The sequence below is a fragment of the Sinocyclocheilus rhinocerous genome, unplaced genomic scaffold, assembly GCF_001515625.1.
Source record: "Sinocyclocheilus rhinocerous isolate Xijiao unplaced genomic scaffold, SAMN03320098_v1.1 scaffold173, whole genome shotgun sequence".
NCBI classification, from domain to species: Eukaryota; Metazoa; Chordata; class Actinopteri; order Cypriniformes; family Cyprinidae; genus Sinocyclocheilus; species Sinocyclocheilus rhinocerous.
Window position 1 is genome coordinate 215,052 of NW_015645056.1, and position 21,563 is coordinate 236,614.

Sequence of the window (21,563 nt, forward strand, 5' to 3'; positions counted from 1 at the left end):
TTAGAGCAAGAGCTTGTAACACTCCAAAGAGAAAGGAAAAATTGAAATCGCATCATATGACCCCTTTAAGTGATTCTGAATTACGAACCATATTGTACTGTAAAACGTAAGATATTTTTTTATTATTATTATATATTTTTTTTAGTTTAGAACCATGACTTTAGGTCATTAGTGTGTTGTAGCAAGAGGAGGTTAATGATATATCAAAGAATACATCAAGGAAACTGAAAGGAAAAGTGTGAAAAGTTAGTGATTACTAATGACATGTTATATGAAGGTCAAACGATGCACACAGGCCACTTAATAATTGATTTTACACAGTTCTCACTTGATGTACATATGTAATAAAATATAAACAGCAATGACAGTCTTTTGATTTACATCTTATCATCAGCTTTCAATGAAAAGATGCGACATTTCCTCAAGAGTTAGCGGCTTCTGAGAGCACACAAAATCACTGTCGCTCTTTGTAATTAAACTATAATATTTTATTATATTAGCAAAACAATCAGATATTAAATTAAGGTTATAACATACCTGTTTAGGAAGTTTTCTGCTGCGCGCCTGTTGTGAAGCTGTCCTTTTCTGCCGGTTGAGAGCAGCTGCGCGTGTCGCGTGACTGTCGGGAACAGAGTGATGTAACACGTCACACGTCAAAGTGACGTTGCTATCCGTTTTTACAAAATAAAAGTCTTTTTAAAACGATTGTGCCGCGTAAACAATTAGAACAATGCGTTTTCCAAAGTATAAACCGTCTATTTTGTCGCGAAAAAATGATAACAATTGGGTCTATTGAAAAAAAACAACAACAGGTAATTATTTATATGCATGTATGAAATCATACGTTTTCATCTGAACTTTTATTTTGAAGAAATAGGCCTTTCAAACGAGTTCTTTTTCAGTGAAGGGGCGTGACCTTGCGTGCCAGTGTCCGGGTTCAGGTCAACAGCCTGTACTTTTTTACAATTTATCTTCACAGACAGGAAATTACTCTGTTTATCTACACCTCCCTGTTATTTTAGGTTTATATTAGGTTGTGCAGTATTATTTGTATCATATTTACGGCATCTAATGCACCTTTTAAACATGCCACTTTAATATTCTGTATGAAGTATTTCCCTGGTGAACAAATGTGTATTTCCTGCACTGTTGCTAGAGTTACTATACTGAAGTTCTGCTAAATCAACAGATAATCAGTGATTGTGCTGCTGCATCATTACCGTGTCTTATGGAGCTCCTGTTGATGCTGATATTAATCATTAACTACAAAAAGCTCCACAGGAGCACAGTTGCACTGTAGAGAACTTATTGTATAAACTCTGAAAACATGTACTTTAACAGGATTCAGAATATATGAAGTTTACTCTGTTATATTTAATTTCTTCCAATTCTACTATTCATGTTATAACTGAGGTTGAATACATAGGTAGGTATCTGTATGTATGTCTTGTCTGAACTCAAAATTGACCAAATATGAAGTGTTATTTACAATATGAACAAATTAAATGCTTAGCATCTGAACTGTAATACTGAAATGAGTCGCTAGATGGCTTTTAGATAAAAGCTGAGTCACTGTGAATGTGTGTAATATAAGCAGTGTTTGTTTACTATAGGCATTGTGCTATATGATAGCCTACAAAAGGTAACAATGACTGTATTATATATTACTGTAAATTACATGCAGATATAGGCCTTTGATGTTACTTATGTAAGCGTGGGTTATGTCATGCGAACATATACCTATATGCTGACAACATATAGCCTATTAGTAAGATGATTATACAAACTTGCTTAAGGTGCAAACTCATGATGAAAGGTGCAAAAACATGATTCACGGGTGGTGCCAAATAATTTCTCTCTCTCTCTATACATAATTAAAATAATAAAAATAAAAGTTGCAAGCAATTTTATGGATGATTAACTTCCCATTTTATGGATGCACACTAATGAAATTGATTCTTAATAGTTTCATCCTTTGCTGGCTTTGTAATCATGTGCTGTTTTATTTTGTTGTTTATGCCTTCATAATGTTATGTTATTCATGTCTGTTGTCATGTGTCATGTTCATATTTGAACTGTTTTGCACAGTGTTTTTCTGCTCAAAAAGCAAGCCACTTTGTGTTCATGATACTGAAGCAAGAGATATCGATTGTTGGGATCTCTTTAAGATTTACAATTGTTTTTTAGTAGTTTTAAATGATCAGTTTTTTCATTGTTTTCTGGTTTCCTTTTTGATGTTTTTGTTAAATTGCACATGGATGCTGATTGTTGAATGTACAGTATGTCCGATGTATGCCTATGTGTGTTCATTACAAATTTGTCCAAATAATAATTAGGTTGGCTTTTTCTTTGCTTTGTAGGCCTTCTGCATGAGAGTCCACCCGTCAGGTACTGGAACTCCAAAAACCTCTGCCCTGCCTCGTAAGGCAACCATTTCTCCTTAATGGCCTCTGCGGCAGAAAGTTTCCTCTTGGTCTTCACATCCTCAAAACCGGCATAAGCCTTCTGTGCTGGTTTTAGCTTGACGGACATGTCTTCATCGATAAGGCTTTGCTGTACAGCATCCTTCAGGGAGAGTCTCTGGCCAGTAGCAGGATTGACAATCCCTCCAGTGCAAACCTGGGCTTCCAAGAGCCGCTGAGCAGTGATGTTGTCCACTATTCCACGTCGCTGTGCCTCTGGGATGGTAATCTTCTCAAGGGTTTCTGTATCAAAAATGGCTCCCACGGGGCTCTGGTCATCAAAAATATCAGATGGAGGGGAGAACGTAATGGATACGCTAGCAAAACGTTTGCGGATGGTTGGAGATGATGGCGCAATCTGTGTTGGACTGCTGCAAGTAGCAACATCCTCAGGACTGCTGGAGCAGATGGAAAGCTCAGAACCGCTGCCTTTACTTGTGATCAGACCTGCGAACTCGTGGAGTGTCAGAGTCCCGGCACGGTACTTGTCCAGAGTTTGTCTATCAATAACTCCCCTATCTAGGGACTCTTGAATGTCATACTGGGTTCCGGTTTTGCGATCGACAATAAGTAAACGCTTGCTGCCGTCAGATGCTTCGATAGTGATCTCCTCCCACTCACACTCTTGTTCCGAAAGCTCCAGGAAAGTGTCATAGTCGATTAACTCACGATGGTACGCTTCTCGTACGGTCATCTCTTTGCCGGTGTCAGGGTCTACAATCACCACTCTCCTCTTGCGCAGTGTGTTCTTTTGAGACGTCGTTTGCTTTGGCTTCTTCTTGTCCTTCAAAGGCAACAGGATAAGCCCAGTCTTGGGGTCTTTGATGCACCTCTTTTTCAACTGCAGATATGTGAGGTTCTCATGGGTGTTGGGATCAAAGAAACCTTTGGTGTCATCGCCCTCGTATGTCAAAATCTCGTTCATTTCGCGGTCGAAGTAACCTTTCCTGTAAGCCACTTCCACATCAATCCGATGACTCCCTTTAGGATCAATGATGCCACCACTGGCTATCTGAGCTTCCAGCAGTCTAATCCCATGACCCTTCTCTATGATCTCCTTCTCAATTGCTTGAAAGAGTGAGATGATCTTTCCTGTTGCAGGATCTTTGTATCCTGTCACAGCCTTTTCAGCAGACAGAAGCTTGTCTTTAAACTCCTTTCCCACAAGAGCTCTCCTCCATGCTTCGTCCACTGTCATGCAGACATTGTTGACTGGATCGATTATGAAACCAGCGGCAGCCTGGGCTTCCAGGAGCTCCAGGGTGGTTCCTCGCCGAAGTAGACCATCTTTCATGGCCTGGTAAAAGGGCAAGACCCTATCATTGGCCTCATCATAGATACCAGCGATGCAATCAGAGCCGCCTAGGTACGATCTGAGTCTGTCCTCAATTTCTTTGCCTGTTAGTTGTCCTCGGTTTACTTTATCCAAATCGGTCTGATCAAGCAAGTTGGAGTCTACAAGCTCTGTGAGTGAGACCTCACCACGGAGACCTTTCACTGTCAGTTTCTGACTGCTACTATCAGAGACAGACTGACTGGTTTGTGTACATCGACAACATGCAACCGGACGCTGTTGCAATAACTTCAATTCCCTTTCCAAAGCCTCCTTCTTCATTATGAGCTCTGAGATCTCCTTGTCCGAGCTCTGAAGACGACTCTTGAAGCGTTCTTCCAGACTCCTCATCTCAGCAGTCAATCTTTGGATCTCACTCTGCAAGGAGGCCTTGTCTCTCTGTACTTTGTCTCGATCTGACTCACTCTGTCTGATCTGCCCTTCCTTTAACTCGTATTGGCTTTTCCAGTACTTGAAATCCTTGGTAATTTTATCAATTTCGTCCTGGAGACGTTGCTTCTGTTTGATCTCAGATTCCAAGGAGAGTTTGATGCGCCGGAGCTCTTCTTCGGAGCGCTGCTGCTTGTCTTTGTCTTGTTGCGACAGCTTCAGTTTGACTAGAAGACTATCTCTTTCTTGCACAATTTCTTTGTAGTTGGCATCAGATCGCTGGATCATCATGGATGTCTGTGAACATAAAAGAGAAATGATTTATTGACGAACTGTGTCAGATTATAATTAATTTAGAGGATTTAACAAAGGAAAGAATTATAACACCAACACCATATTGATTCAAACATAATTAGAATAGAACAACAAAAATTATGTTATCAAAGCAAATATTAAAAAAGCTTTTTGTGGAAAGATTGTAACCATGCAGTGTTATGCAGAAAATGTGCTTTCAAAGGTAAAGCATTATGCAGTAAAGAGTTATCCAGCAAAGCCATTTTGATATAGCTTAAATTGGTGATGCATTTTTGATTCAACTGATGTCGCTCAGAAAAAAATACCTCCGAGAACTGCTTTTGGATTTGGGCAATTTCCACCCTTAAATTTTCTCTCTCTTTAGTCAGTTCATTGATTAGTTCCTGCAGTTCCAGTGCTCTGTTATTGCTGGTTTGTAACTGGAATTGAATGGCAGACAATCGGGAAGCGCTTTCACTCTCGATGGTGCTCAGGCTTCTTTTCACGTCATCTCGCTCTAGTCGCACAGTCCTCAGTTCCTCCTCCAGCCGCAGACGCTCTTTGGTGAGATTCTGGGTGAGGCTCTGCAACTTCTCGATCTCGCTGGTGCTCTCATTTAGCACTCGACTCTTTTCTTCTATGGTCTTGTAGAGGGAATCGTTGCGTTGATTGGCCTCACGGACAAGGGCTTGTTCCCGCAGAAGCTGCTGTTGCAAAGCTTTCAATTCTGCATTGACTCTGTTCAGATTCTCTACTGTGATTTTATACTCCTTCTGGCTTCTCTCCAACTCATCTTTCAAATTGCGAAGCTCCTGCTCATACCTGCGTCCAGAGGCACTTTCCTGATCTTGATGGACCCTTAGAGTTTTGATGGTAGTGGTGTATTCACAGCACATCTGATTGACCCTCTCCAGCTCGGTTTCGATCCTTTTCCTCCTTGTGAGCTCATCCTGATTACTCCTCTTCTCCTTTTCCAGTTCTGCCTGCAACTCGTTCACCTTTGTCTGCAGTTCACTGATGCAACTCTGCAGCCTGATGGCATTCTTTTCCAATGTGCTCTTTTCGTTCTTTTGCGTCTCCATGTCTCGCTTTATAATGAGTAGTTCTTGCTCAGAGATCTTTAGCTTGTTAATGGTCTCGGTGGTTGAAGTGTGCTTAGAGAGCAGTTCAGCCTGAGACTGTCTGAGACTTTGATTCTCAACTTCCAAGGCTTTCCTTCGCCTGGTCTCGTCTTGGAGATTCTGGGTCAGCAAGGTAATCTCACGGGTCTTTTCCTGAGCAGCTCTGTTGGCCTCTGCCAGTTCCACCCTGTATCTCGTTTCAGTCTCTTCCCTTTGACGCGTTATGACCTGAATCTGTGACTCCAGTTCGTTCTTGAACCTGCTCCCCTCGGTTGCCGAAGACCTCTGCTGATGAGCGTCCTCTTCTGCTTTTCTTCGTGCCGCTTCAACTTGGGAGAACGAAAGCTGCAGCTTTCTGAGTTCCTCTTCCAAGTCTCTTTTCTCAGAGGTTAACCTATCCAGCTGAAGTCTCAGAGTTGACGATTGCTCCTCCTTCTGTTGTGTTGCCTTGAGCACACTGGTCTTGGTGATGTGGATCTCAGATTCATAAGTTTGCTTTAGGCTATTAATGTCCTGGTTCAACTGTGTTCTTACCTTTGAGGTCTCTAATTCTGCTGCATTGCGCCGGGAGGCCTCATCCTCCAGCTGTAATTTCAGCCGTTCAATCTCCCGCTCTTTTTCTTTGATGGCCCTTTCAAATTGACTTTTGGACAAACTGAGCTCCTCCAGTTCTTTCTGTCTCTTGCGGACAGCGAGCTCATACTCCTCCTGCTGGGTGGTGTATCGGTCCTCAGCCAGCCTGCGTTTGCGTTTCTCCTCCTCGATGAGGAAGGTGAGGCGGGACAGCTCATCTTGTAACTTCTTCAGCTGATTCTGGGTGCTGTCCAGGCTTTCCTGAGTAGTATTGCATTGCCTAGCCTGGGTTCTCTTGATCTCCTCTATAGATATAAGCTCTTCTTTAGACTGGGTCAGCTCCAGCCGATAGCGAGCCAGACTATCCTCCATTGACTTGTTTTTATGAGTTTGATCTTTGAAATTGTCCTTGAGACGTTTTAGTTCTTCCTCCAAAAGGTCAATTTTAGTGTTCCGCATCTAATAAAAAAAAAGCCATATTGAATAGTGTAAGTTAGTGGTAGTAACTTACAAGAATAACAAATCCTCACATTTAAGAAAGCATTTTGAACATTGTGCTTCCTTTTTGTTTCCTATATGTACTGTAAGACTTTATTTTGATGGTCCGCTTTAGAAATTCTGCTGATTATACAGTAAGTAACTTTGCAAATACATGTCAACTAGCAGTCATTACAGTATTAGTGTCAGTATTAGTGTCTACAGTATTAGTCTGCTTAATATCTGCTAACTCTTTATTTTGATGGTCCCCAACACACATTCTACTTACTATAAGTCAATTTGCAAGTACTGTATTGTCCCGAATATAAGACGATGTTTTTTTCTTGGAAATACATCTGAAAAAACGCGGTCGTCTTATATTCAGGGTCTAGACTTTGACATGTCAATAATACACCCACAACAATAGATGGCGCCAAATACGCATAAAACGAGTGTGCCATGAAATACGTAATGTGATGCGTGTTGTAAAGATCGCGAATAAAAACAAAAGAAAAAGAAAACCTTACAGCTGCACGAGTCGTGACTGTCACGTTACCCTGATGGGACCAAACTCCCTTTGTGATTTTAAAACATAAGACAGTACCCAGATTTGAAGACTACAGTAAGATTTAACTTCGACTGTTAATAAGATTTTGGTAGGCTACTATTAGATGGATAGCCTAAATGTCCTAATTCAGATGGGCTACCAGTTTTTTTTATTTTTTTTTATGGTATATCAAAAAGTGTATATTTTTTAAATGTGATTGTTGGTACATTTGACCAGTTTTTACCATACTTTCAAAACAAAAATTAAAATAGGAAAAATATGCAATATGAAAATAATTGAAGACAAAATGTGTTTTACTGAGAAAAAACAAGATCTGGTTTTTAAAAAGCCTTTTTCCAAAAGGTACATCTGGAAAAAGGGGGGGTCGTCTTATAATCAGGGTCATCTTATATTCGGGCCAATACGGTACTACATTTTATTTAAACATAAAAGAGAAATGATTTATTGATAAACTATTTCAGATTATAATTCATTTAGAGGATTTAACAAATGAAAGAATTATAACACCAACACCATATTGATTTGAACGTGGTTAGAATAAAACAAAAATTATTTGTTTTACCAAAGCAAGTATTAAAAAAGCTTTTTGTGGGAAGAGTGTAACCATGCAGTGTTATGCAGAAAGTGTGCTTTCAAAGGTAAAGCATTATGCAGCAGTGTTATCCAGCAAAGCCATTTTGATATAACTTAAATTGGTGATGTTATTTTTGATTCAACTGATGTCGCTCAGTAAAAAATACCTCCGTGAACTGCTTTTGGATTTGGGCAATTTCCACCCTTAAATTTTCTCTCTCTTTAGTCAGATCATTGATTAGTTCCTGCAGTTCCAGTGCTCTGTTATTGCTGGTTTGTAACTGGAATTGAATGGCAGACAATCGGGAAGCACTTTCAAGCTCGATGGTGCTCAGGCTTCTCTTCACGTCATCTCGCTCTAGTCGCACAGTCCTCAGTTCCTCCTCCAGCCGCAGACGCTCTTTGGTGAGATTCTGGGTGAGGCTCTGCAACTTCTCGATCTCGCTGGTGCTCTCATTTAGCACTCGACTCTTTTCTTCTATGGTCTTGTAGAGGGAATCGTTGCGTTGATTGGCCTCACGGACAAGGGCTTGTTCCCGCAGAAGCTGCTGTTGCAAAGCTTTCAATTCTGCATTGACTCTGTTCAGATTCTCTACTGTGATTTTATACTCCTTCTGGCTTCTCTCCAACTCATCTTTCAAATTGCGAAGCTCCTGCTCATACCTGCGTCCAGAGGCACTTTCCTGATCTTGATGGACCCTTAGAGTTTTGATGGTAGTGGTGTATTCACAGCACATCTGATTGACCCTCTCCAGCTCGGTTTCGATCCTTTTCCTCCTTGTGAGCTCATCCTGATTACTCCTCTTCTCCTTTTCCAGTTCTGCCTGCAACTCGTTCACCTTTGTCTGCAGTTCACTGATGCAACTCTGCAGCCTGATGGCATTCTTTTCCAATGTGCTCTTTTCGTTCTTTTGCGTCTCCATGTCTCGCTTTATAATGAGTAGTTCTTGCTCAGAGATCTTTAGCTTGTTAATGGTCTCGGTGGTTGAAGTGTGCTTAGAGAGCAGTTCAGCCTGAGACTGTCTGAGACTTTGATTCTCAACTTCCAAGGCTTTCCTTCGCCTGGTCTCGTCTTGGAGATTCTGGGTCAGCAAGGTAATCTCACGGGTCTTTTCCTGAGCAGCTCTGTTGGCCTCTGCCAGTTCCACCCTGTATCTCGTTTCAGTCTCTTCCCTTTGACGCGTTATGACCTGAATCTGTGACTCCAGTTCGTTCTTGAACCTGCTCCCCTCGGTTGCCGAAGACCTCTGCTGATGAGCGTCCTCTTCTGCTTTTCTTCGTGCCGCTTCAACTTGGGAGAACGAAAGCTGCAGCTTTCTGAGTTCCTCTTCCAAGTCTCTTTTCTCAGAGGTTAACCTATCCAGCTGAAGTCTCAGAGTTGACGATTGCTCCTCCTTCTGTTGTGTTGCCTTGAGCACACTGGTCTTGGTGATGTGGATCTCAGATTCATAAGTTTGCTTTAGGCTATTAATGTCCTGGTTCAACTGTGTTCTTACCTTTGAGGTCTCTAATTCTGCTGCATTGCGCCGGGAGGCCTCATCCTCCAGCTGTAATTTCAGCCGTTCAATCTCCCGCTCTTTTTCTTTGATGGCCCTTTCAAATTGACTTTTGGACAAACTGAGCTCCTCCAGTTCTTTCTGTCTCTTGCGGACAGCGAGCTCATACTCCTCCTGCTGGGTGGTGTATCGGTCCTCAGCCAGCCTGCGTTTGCGTTTCTCCTCCTCGATGAGGAAGGTGAGGCGGGACAGCTCATCTTGTAACTTCTTCAGCTGATTCTGGGTGCTGTCCAGGCTTTCCTGAGTAGTATTGCATTGCCTAGCCTGGGTTCTCTTGATCTCCTCTATAGATATAAGCTCTTCTTTAGACTGGGTCAGCTCCAGCCGATAGCGAGCCAGACTATCCTCCAGTGACTTGTTCTTTTGTGTTTGATCTTTAAGGTTGTCCTTGAGACGTTTTAGCTCTTCCTCCAAAAGGTCAATTTTAGTGTTCCGCATCTAAAAAAAAATGCCATAATGAATAGTGTAAGATAAGGGTAGCAACTTCCAAGCATAACAAATTCTCACTTTTAAGAAAACATTTTGAACATTTATGTTTCCTTTTAGTTTCCTATATGTATTGCACTTGGTATCAGCACTATTAATACTGGTAAAACTTTATTTTCATGGTCCCTTTTAGAAATTCTGCTGACTATACAGTAAGTAACTTTGCAACTCTATGTCATCTAGCAGTCATTAGAGTATTAGTAGGCTGTCTGCTTAATATCTGCTAACACTTTATTTTGATGCTCCCAACACACATTCTACTGACTATAAGTCACTTTGCAAGTACATGTCAACTTATTCTACTAACCCTATCATAACAGTCTACTAATACTCTAATGACTGCTAGTTGACATGGAGTTGCAAAGTTACTTATAGTTAACAGAATTCTAAAGGGGTTCATCAAAATAAAGTGTAGCCCTAATATTCAGCTTTAATCCTAAACCTGTTAAAATAACTTGACTATGTAGTGACCAATCGTTAGTGTCCTAAACAAGGTGACAAAATTGTTACAGGTGACAAAAATAGTTTTCAAACAAATTTACTTGTAAATGTAAAGAAAACATTCTACATTATATATTTCAGGGATTCCCAAACAAACTTTGTCTGTTAAACTTCCAATCAGTGTTATTTTAGTATCATTAGAGATACTAATAAAGTTTTATTGTTTTTATTTTTACAGGTTTCATTTTCAGTTTAAGTTTTAGTAATTTTGTTATTGCTTTTGTCATTTATAGTAGTTTTTTTTTTTTTTTTTTAAATATATGCCAATAAAGTTTTTTTTTTCTGTATTAGTTTTTAGTTTTAGTTATTTTAGTACGTCAACTTCAAACAAATTTACTTGTAAATGTAAAGAAAACATTCTACATTATATATTTCAGGGATTCCCAAACTTTGTCTGTTAAACTTCCAATCAGTGTTATTTTAGTATCATTAGAGATACTAATAAAGTTTTATTGTTTTTATTTTTACAGGTTTCATTTTCAGTTTAAGTTTTAGTAATTTTGTTATTGCTTTTGTCATTTATAGTAGTTTTTTTTTTTTTTTTTTTAAATATAATGAGAAATGTTGCCAACTACCTGGAATATATATATATATATATATATGAAGAGTTCATTTGCAAAAACCGATAACTCCATTTTTATTTATATATATATATATATAAAATTTCAGTTCATTTTATTTCAAGTAATTACATTTTTTAATGGTTTAAATTTTAGTTTAAATTTTAGTTAACTATAATAACCCTGCTCCTAATACCTATGTACAGTTTTTTCTTTTTTTATTACAATTTTAATGTTAAATATGTATTGGATTTCACAACATCTTTGCATGTTTATGTTTCCATTTCCTTATTCTTACATTTCTACAAAAGCTAAAATAATATAGATCATAAATGTGCATGCTGTTTGGCACTGGCATCTCATGAACCCAATGGGGTTTCCAATTTGGGAAACTCTGATTTGGAAGTTTATTTGGAAAGATATATTCACAACACATCAGACACAAAATTTACCTTTAACTCCTCCATGTTTTTCATCATTTCCCCAAGGAATTTGTAGTAGTCGCTTGAACGCGTCAAGAGCTCTATGTAGCGTGACTGCAGCTCTGCCGCCTTTAGTGAGACAGTTATAAGTCAGTGAAGGCAGAAAATTCACTCATAAACTCAAAATAAAGTAAATCACTCGAACTGTGATGTTAATTCATCATGTTTTGTACTATGTGTGAAACATTGGACCTAATCTTTAAATCTTGGATGTAATATGATTACCTCCTGCCTCAGTTCAGTGGATGGAGACTGCAGCATAGTCCTCTTGATGGGAATGTTGAGCAGCGTCTCCAGTCCTGCACTGTAGGATGCCAGCTGGAGCTCATAGTCCTGCGAAAACAGTTATATGAGAACTGAGACTTTTGCATAATTTGCATATACTTCTTGTAATTAAAAACAAGAAGTCTCACCTTTATGGAGGCAGTGCACGTGTCTGCATCTTTGACCACATCATCCACTTTTTCTTTCTTTCCTTTGATCTCAGAATACAGCGCCTGCTCATTGACAACATAATTTTCTCAATTAAATATTATATGCAATCTTTACCCAAATCCAAAATTCACTTTCTTAACCAGAATAAAAAAACAGTTTTTCACTGGCATTTCTCTAATGCATCTTTGAGCCTATGTTGAGTTTGAGTAAAATACTTGAGTACTGTTAAATCAGATACTTTAAGACGTTTTACCGAAGTGGTTTTAGAGTTGGTGACTATAATGGAGTCAGTTTCGCTGCACAGTATCTCTACATTTACTTAAGTTTGGTTTTCAGGTACTGAAAACCAAACTTTACACCTCTGGCGTGTTAAAAGTGCCTCCGTTGCATACTCTCAGAAAAAAAAGGTACAAAAGCTGTCACTGGGGCAATACCTTTTACCTTTTATTTACCCCTGTGCATATTAGTACCTTAAAAGTACATATTAGTACCTTTTGGAAAGGTGATCTTGTCAATGTGATAATTTCATCTAGAAAATCACCTCACTAGACTTTGTACACTTGACCAAATGTGGGTATTTTATTTTAAGTGTATTGCACTGACTTTTTGTTGGTTGAGGTGGTCCATCAAACTGTCCAGACTGTTGAATTTAGTAATCTGGAGGGCATCTTGGCGCTGTCGTGTTTCCTGAATCCATTTGTTCATCATGGAGTTGGTTTGCTTGTAGTGATTCAGCTGTTTCTCCTGTTTCTCCAGGTCCCATACCCTGACAAACAAGCACGCAAAATTGAATGAAACTATGGTGGGTCATACTTTCTACATTTCTACACCATTTACCATTGTGCATCCCAAAAGTGCATGTGGAAATTCTTGCCAGAACAGCATATTTATCAATACCTGCTATCAATCTGAGCCACAATTCGGCGCCAGCGGTCAGTCATCTGTCCAGCGAGCTCTGAGTATCTGGACAGGTCAACATCACACTGGTGGAAAGATTTGTCTATTTGACTGTTCCAGTGCACGGCCTTGGACAGCTCAGTCTCCATAGCCTTCAAAACACCTTTCTTCTGCTCCAGCTCTGCTTTCATCGTCTGCACGGCACAAGACATAATCAAATAGAAATATATAAGTGACATGCTCAATCGTTTTGAGTCGGAAGTCAAGATGAGACATTTTTGGAGACATGCGATTATAAGAAAAAACTTTTTTTTTTTTGTGACGCTGGTGTGAAACGAGGCTTTCCGTCACCCCTAAAGAAATCATATTTACACTGTCTGAACAATTTAGACTCTTTTCAGGTCTCTGTCTTAACTCGGACTTAAATGACTACAACACTGACTTTTCCTTTAAAGCTGCAACATAATAACGTGTGAAAAAAGAGGGGTTTTGAATACTTTCTGAATATACTGTATTGTAAATGTGTTATATTTTTATTTAACCTTTTATTGATATTTTAAGAATTTCATTTATTTTAATTCTAATACTTATTTTAATTATTTAATTTGTATGCTTGAATAAATCTCCTAATTCAGTCAAAAATGACTTATTTTTTAGGCATTTTTTTCCAGAAACATTTTTTTATGACAACCACCATTAAATTATTATATCTTACAATATACAATAATCCTAATCCTATCATTTTTTCATTCAGTGCATAAAACTCAAAATGTGTTTTAGGGTCAAAATGACTCAAAATGATGGTGCATGTCACACCCAATTTTTTATTTTTGATATTTTGAATAATTTTTAATATTTACATTTTCCATTTTCATTTTAGTTTTTTTAGTTGTTGTGTGTTTTTGTCATTTTTAGTAGTTTTTGTTTTATAAATACATAAATAAATGTCTATATAGTTTTTTTATTATTAATTATTATCTCAGTTTTAGTTGTAGTTATTTTATTACATCAAGGTAAACTAAATTCAAATAAGAAATGTTGCTTTGGCAACTAGCTGAAATAACGTTTTTTTTTATAGTGTATTTTATTTCAGGTAACATTTATTTTATTTCAAGAAATGATCATTTTTTTATTAAAAAAATAGTTTAAGTTTTAGTTTTAATTAACTATAATAACCCAGACACACACACATTATGTACCTGGTTAAAAAAGACAAGGGGTCATATTAATTATTACATTAATAAAAATATTAAGTTCACCTTAAGAGTCATGAGGTACTTTTCCACTTCGTTCAGATCAAGAGAAGAAGTCTCTTTTTCTGTCAGACGAGCCTCGTGGACTTTAATGATGTCCTCAGCCTGCAGGAGGTTCTGGAGCAGAGCCTGAACAGCAGTGAGCCTGGACACACAGACAAATCCTTATGAGAAAAAAAAAACTGAGAAGATTACTGCTAATTAATTCTCATACTAATACCTTCTCCTGTCACACCTAACCTTGATGGACAGAAACAACTATAAGTAAGCCATTCATAGGTTAATTAAATGAGAAAGCTTATATATGTTCTTGGATCTTAGATGTCAAGAAGACGCTGCTTATTAACACTGCAAGAGCGAAAAAAAACAAAAACAAAAAACTTATGGATTTATGGATTTCCAATACTGATGCCATAGATATAATACTGTTTACAGCTGCTAATGAAGCCTCTGGAGATGAAACCCAATTATAATAAGGGACATGCTCTAATCAGCTGACCAATCACAACAGACTGGGACCAGCCGACCAATCAGAGCAGACCTTTTCAGAAACTCTGGCTTTAAAGAGACAGAGCATGAAAAGATGAGCTGCAGCAATGTCCAATATGAGAAGAATAATGCTTTTTGATTTTTAAGTCATGTAAATATATTCTAGCAGACCCCATTAAAAATGATGAACTTGTCAATTAGCATATTATGGGCACTTTAACCAAAATCAGACCCCCGAAGAGGACCAAAAAGCGAATCAGAAAAAAAAAAAAACACAGTTCTTTAGATTCACACTGTCCCTGTGCCTGAAAGATAACTTGAATCCTTATTTTGTCCACTTTTGTCTCAGATTGTTTCATACTGGTGCTTTTTGGACCTAATCCATTTCAATGTGCATTTTGGGTACAGCAAGATGGGAGTGTAATGGCATATTTAGTATAATGCCAATAGATTAGCCAGGTAACACTTTATTCCACTAGTCCACTTCAGACATTCTACTAACTATAAGCAAATACATGTCAACTAGCAGTCATTCGAGGATTAGTAGACTGTCTGTTTAATATCTGCTAACACTTTATAGTTATGTCCAACACACATTCTACTGACTGTAAGCACATGCCGACTTATTCCACTAACCTTGACCATAACCTGGCAGTCAACTAATAATCTTAGTTGACATGTAGCTGCAAAGTTACTTATAGTTAGTAGAACGACTATAAGTAACTATAAGCATACAAGTAAAGTGTAACCACGCTAAACTCTATGTGATTCAAATGTCTCCTGTAGACAGCAAGACATTTCAGCAGGCTTAGGAAGAGAGCAAAATCAAAATATTAATAGAATGAATAGATGCCATATCGGTTGTTTTAAATGTTCTTGCCTCTGGATATAAGCGGTTGAGAAGCCCTGCAGGCTGCCCAGTTTCTGGTTGATGTGGTCCAGTTCAGAGCGCAGGTAGCGGGTCTGCTCTGCGTTAGTGCTTCCTTCCAGCTCTCGCAAGATCTTCTCCCTCAGGCGCAGATACTCGTCCCGGATGGAGTCCAGATCACGATGAACAACCTGACCATACAGACCAGACACAGATCGTTTTTACTGATTAAACTCAAAACTAGCTCATATGAATCAAGAGAAGATGTGGCGAAAACAAAAAACTATATTTTATCACAGTCCCCAATCTAACACTAGCACTATTAATAGACTTCTATAAAACATTGCACTTTAATATAATATACAATCAATCAAAAGTTGCCGTAATAATCCACCCTCAAAAAGTGTTGAAAAGACATTTGTTAGTTTTTAGTTGCAATAGGAAGTGGCAGTGGCCAAAAAGGATTTACAAATGATTTTCCAATTGGTCCCTTCCTGTAAACTCTGAGATCAGTAGGAAATTCAGCTGTGTGTGGTGAGAGAAATCAACATTTTGGATTTAGATGCCAATAAAAATCACAGACTAGCCCCTATAATTGTTGAAATTTCATTTTATCCCCATAAGAAATAATTACAGTCCGAAAGGTGCTTTATGCATTTTTGAAACTTGAAAATTTAGGTAGCATGGACTTTCAATGCATAGACAAAAATGATTAGAGATTAGGCTTGCCGCGATAGACGGTGCTGACGGTGATACCGGTGTTAAGCCGCAACACAGAGGGAACGCCCCTGCGGTGATACCGGTATTACCGGTGTTGTCACACGTCGATTAACCGGTGGGAAAATTTCCTCACCGTCATTACAAATATCTTAATTTGTGTTCTAAAGTCAAACTAAGGTCTTTTGGGAACAATATGAGGCTGAGTAAATGATGACAGAATTTAGATTTTTGGTTGAACTGTCCCTTTAATTGACTCTAATTAGCTTTTAAAGAAGATTTAACAGAATTTTCTCCAGTTTGCGTTGTCAATGATCACTAAGTGTCTTCAGTAAGATTTTGGAAAGTACAACTGTTTGTGTGTTATTCATGAAAGGGATAGTTCACCTAAAAATCTAAATTCTGTCATCATTTATTCACCCTCAAGTTGTTCCAAACCTAAATGAGTTTCTTTCTTCTGTTGAACACAAAAGAAGATATTTTGAAAAACTGCTGGTAGCCATTGACTTCCATTGTTTTGTTTTTCTATGCCACTGAAGTCAATGGCTACCGTCAGCTGTTCAGTAACCAGCATTATTCAAAATATCTTCTTTTGTGTTAAACAAAAGAAAGAAACTAATACAGATTCGAAACATCTTGAGGGTGAGCAAATGATGACAGAATTTTCATTTTAAGTCAGACTGTGTCTATAATTGTAAGCAATGCAGAAATCTGATCTTCAGTATCAGCCGATATATAGGCCCATCAGTAATTGTTCTAACAGACCGTGCCATTAGCAGTGATGTTTTGTGTTTGATTGTACCTGCAGCAGCACCAGTCTTTGGGAGCACTCCTGTACGCCGTTCTCCTTCAGAGGCACGTGGAGGTTCTGGATCAAGCCCGTCTCCGCCGCCTCCACCCTGCGTCTGAGAGCACTCAGATCTGACATGAGACTCACGTTCAGGCCTGAGCTCACCAGCTTCCCGTTAGCCACCACCGCCTTCCCATCTGTCTCCACCTTCACCACTTCTGTTCTTACTCCATTCTCCCCTACACGACAAAACAATAACACAACAGTTAGGCTGTAAAGCAACAGTAAATGAATGAAGGTGTCCTAAAGCAGGGATGGGCAGCTTTGGTCCTGGAGGGTTTAACCTTAGTCTCTAAACATCCTTCCTGTAATTTTCAAGTATATGTTTAGGAATGAAGCTGAACTCTAAACAGTGGTCCAGGACTAGAGTTGCTCATATTTGTCCTGAATTAAATTGTAAGTTAAAGATATGTGTGAAGGCAGGGTGAAGGACCCGAGGGAGACACTTTATATTTGAAATATGTCCAGCATCTTTTTTTAATTCTTGTTTAAAAGTACATTAATAGTTTAAGTACCTAATATTATTGTCGTTTTGGGTCTCAATATGCCTGCACCACTGTTATTTTAGTATCACTGAGATACTATTATAGTTTTTATTAATATCTTGAATCTATATTTTATTTTTTTATAATTATAATCATAATTTTTATATTTTCTGTTTATTTTTATTTTATTTTTTATATTTTTTCCCATTTCATTTCATTTAAATTTTTTTTTTTTGTGCGTTTTTTATTTTAGTTTAGTTTAGTTATTTTACATCAATTTAAACTAAATTGAATTAGCTGGAAGATATATGTGTGTGTGTGTGTGTGTGTGTCTGTGTCTGTCTGTGTGTGTGTGTGTGTGTGTGTGTGTGTGTGTGTGTGTGTGTGTGTGTGTGTCTGTGTGTGTGTGAGTGTGTGTGTCTGTGTGTGTGTGTGTGTCAAGTAATGAAAATGTTTTTCTTTCATTGTTTTAGTTTCAGTTTTAGTAAACTAGAATAACTCTGGCCTGAACTAAGAAAAAAGACAGATGTGTGATCTGAAGCTTTATCGGGAGATCTGCTAAATTCCAGTGAAGTTGAACACTGAGTGTTATGTTGTGTAGATGGATTAATTTCCATGCATCCAACATCAGTTTGCAGATTCAGGCAGATGTATGCATGAAGTCATAATTTATGTCACTTGTCTATTTGTGAATGAAGTAAAATGATTATTTCGGTAGACTGACATTTGTGTAGAAAATAGCCAATCAATGAACTTCAGTATTAACTGTTTCAAACACTCTTTGCATTGTTTTTTCTAATCATATTTTTCAATCAGAGATGAACTGTTCTACAGACCCAATCTCTGGATTAATAATAAACATTAATCACGGAAGTCACTCTGCAAACATCACATGGCTTTGATATCCATGCCAAGACAACTTGTAACACTACGTTCATGTATATTGATTATAAAGTGCGTCTGGATGCTGTGTGCGAGTGTCTTACTGTAGTTGGGCAGCTGGATCACCAGCCGGTCATAATGGGACTGAGCTCCTGCGTAATGCATCTCCATCTTTCTCTTTTCTTCATCGCTAAACATCTCAGAGCCGAGACTGTTCCGCATGAACTCCTGGTAGTGGAGCTCCAGGTTCTTAATAATGTTGCGATACTCTTCAGGACGCATTTGTGACAGCTAAAACAGACAGGGAACGAGATGCAAAAAATGACAGTTGTGTGACATAATGCTAAGTAAAAAGCATAAATGGCATAGAGTGAATGACGGATCCGATCAATTCATACCATTGAGAGTGTGAGGGAGTTGATGTATTGGATGTCCTTCATGCAGTACTGCCAGGAGATCAGACTCTTGATGTTGATGTACAGCTGACTCCAGATGGACATGATGGCTTCATAGTACTGCTCGTTCCTGTCAAGCAAGCAGTTCATCAGTGCATGTCTTGTTGCACTCTGATCTGTGTGCATGCGTGTTTTTGTCGTACTTGTGTGCCAGACTGATGCTCAGAGGGTTTGGAGGTGGGATGAGCAGACACACCGATGGGATGAGCATTTCCAGTCCTCCAGGTCCAGTCACGTGCCACTTACTGCGCTGAGAGTTGTCTTTCAGGATACCTTCGTTCCCTTTCAGAATGCCCTTCTGTAAAAGTCAAACGACATTTCAGTGTTTCATATGTGACCAAACAAAACCAAAACCAGTCATAAGGGTCTTTGTCTTTGATGATCCCATCTGAAAGCTGAATAAATAAGCTTTCCATCGATGTATGGTTTGTTAGGAAAAGATAATATTTGGCCGAGATACAACTATTTGAAAATCTGGAATCTGAGGGTGCAAAAAAATCTAAATATTGAGAAAAGTCCAAATGAAGTTGTTAGCAACGCATATTACTAAACAAAAATTAAGTTTTGATATATTTACGTTAGGAAATTTACAAAATATCTTCATGGAACATGATCTATACTTAATATCCTAATGATTTTTGGCATAAAAGAAAAATCGATCATTTTGAGCCATACTATGTATTTTTGGCTATTGCTACAAATATACCCCAGCGACTTAAGACTGCTTTTGTGCTCCAGGGACACATATCATTTCGCATAAATACATACAATGTATGTTTACGTCCTGCTTCTGGAGAATTTAGTTTTAGCTTTAAATGACACTTGAAACTACTAACCAAGGTTTTTGTGTTTACTTGAAAATTACACTGCCAAGTTTGGTAAATTAAAAGAGAGAGACAATGGCATTTCTTCATTTAATGACACTTTTATTCAAAGTGGCTTACAGTATAAATGAGGAAGTGAGTCATCCTAACATGAGAAGTGGTAAAAATACAGACCTTTAAACATTGTCTATAACCAAATTAACTCCCTAAAAAATGAGGCAGCGACAACCGCATTAATATTCAATCAATGGCTATGTTAAAGGGATAATTCACCCAAAAATGAAAATTCTGTCATAATTTAATAATTCATCATCCTCATGTCTTTACAAACCCATTAGACTTTGGATCATCCTCGAAACACAAGCTAAGATCATTTTATTGAAATTTGAGAGGTTTCTGTCCCTCTAATGAAACTTAGAAAATCCAAAAAGGTCATAAAGGCGCCATGAATCGAGGGGTTTAAAGAGATAGGATCACTTTATATGATGAAGAGATTTAATTTAGGCTTTTAAGCACACAAGCTCATGAAATATGGAAAACACAGAAGCTTACTTACCACATGTGATGCGCTTTATGTGCATCGGTCATTGTGTAGATGAATATATAAAGCGATCATGTCTATTCACAAGACTTGGTTTAAATCGCTCGTTTCATTTAACACCAGCTTTATGACCATTTTGAATCTACATTTTTGGTGACCTAGACTTTCAATGGAGGGACAGAAACTCTCAGGTTTCAATAAAAATAACTTCATTTGTGGTTTGAAGACAAAACAAAGTCTTAAGGGTTTGGAACAACACGAGAGTGGTTAAATGCTGACAGGGTTTTAATTTTTGGGTGAACTGTCCCTTTAACAAAGTCAGCGTTTGGGACTGACAATCATGTTTAATAACAGATGTTACTCTTCAACTGTCCTTAAGTCATTCCACTGGTTAAAACAACACTTTATTGGTACTCTGTTCGGCGCCTGATGAGAAATCACTTGCTGACCATGCCAAAAGAGAAAATGGTTTTACAGCGTGCCAATTCTTAGTAATGGAAATGTTAATCATCATCTTTTAAATTACATGTCACATTATATTACTATAATGAAAAAATTTTGATTTGCAACAAAGTGGAAGTTAATATGTGACCCTGGACCACAAAACCAGTCATAAGGGTCAATTTTTTGAAATTGAGATTTATACATAATCTGAAAGCTGAATAAATAAGCTTTCTATTGATGTATGGTTTGTTAGGATAGGACGATATTTGGCAATCTTTGAAAATCTGGAATCTGAGGGTGCAAAAAAATCAAAATATTGAGAAAATCGCCTTTAAAGTTGTCCAAATGAAGTTCTTAGCAATGCATATTACTAATCAAAATTTCTTCATGGAACATGATCTTTACTTAATATCCTAATGATTTTTGGCATAAAATAAAAATCGATCATTTTGACCCATACAATGTATTTTTGGCTACTGCTACAAATATCCCCCAGCGACTTAACACTGCTTTTGTGCTCTAGTGTAAATGTTATAATGCCGTCATAAATTGCATAAATCAACATTGCAATGGCACATGAATATAGAAATCTACTGATGAGCGGTCACATGGTCACATATTTGTAATTTATTACTGTACAGTTTTTTTTACTTTATAGTCATTGTGTAACTTAAAAGTGAAGCTAGTTGTGCACCAATTGAAGACTTTTCATTCATCTGTTATGAAAATAGACCGTTCTCAGTTTCCTGTTCAAACCGCAACTAACATGCTTGGGAAATAAATCACTGTAAGTCCTTCTAAATAACACATGACTAAATAAATATATATAGATTTTCAGATATTACAAAGAAAATAAAGAGACATCAGTGTGTATGTGAGAGTGACTGACCTGGTCCTGTTTGAAGTCACACAGGGCTTTGACGATGACCGGGCCGCTGCTCTTCTCCTCTGGGTTACGAGGCCTCAGACACACGATGCTCTTAGACTTGCTGACCAGCGTCTGCACCTGCCTCTTACTCTCCATGATCCTCTCTTTCTCTTTCTACA

At 38.1% G+C, this 21,563-nt stretch overlaps 1 protein-coding gene across 1 annotated transcript in view; it reads right to left on the reverse strand.

Annotated features, from left to right (window-relative positions):
- Window positions 1-390: 390 nt before the first annotated feature.
- Window positions 391-21,563, reverse strand: part of dspa (desmoplakin a) — a 31,430-nt gene continuing 10,257 nt past the window's right edge. Inside the window, exons 11-26 of the mRNA XM_016508244.1 lie at window positions 21,406-21,558; window positions 18,851-19,005; window positions 18,651-18,777; window positions 18,357-18,543; window positions 16,838-17,064; window positions 15,331-15,509; window positions 13,968-14,106; window positions 12,709-12,902; window positions 12,415-12,577; window positions 11,790-11,873; window positions 11,602-11,709; window positions 11,347-11,445; window positions 7,959-9,785; window positions 2,354-4,482; window positions 538-619; window positions 391-438 (exon numbers count right to left, since the gene is read on the reverse strand). Coding sequence (XP_016363730.1) covers window positions 391-438; window positions 538-619; window positions 2,354-4,482; window positions 7,959-9,785; window positions 11,347-11,445; window positions 11,602-11,709; window positions 11,790-11,873; window positions 12,415-12,577; window positions 12,709-12,902; window positions 13,968-14,106; window positions 15,331-15,509; window positions 16,838-17,064; window positions 18,357-18,543; window positions 18,651-18,777; window positions 18,851-19,005; window positions 21,406-21,558 — 5,901 coding nt within the window. The remainder of the gene's footprint in view (window positions 439-537; window positions 620-2,353; window positions 4,483-7,958; window positions 9,786-11,346; window positions 11,446-11,601; window positions 11,710-11,789; window positions 11,874-12,414; window positions 12,578-12,708; window positions 12,903-13,967; window positions 14,107-15,330; window positions 15,510-16,837; window positions 17,065-18,356; window positions 18,544-18,650; window positions 18,778-18,850; window positions 19,006-21,405; window positions 21,559-21,563) is intronic.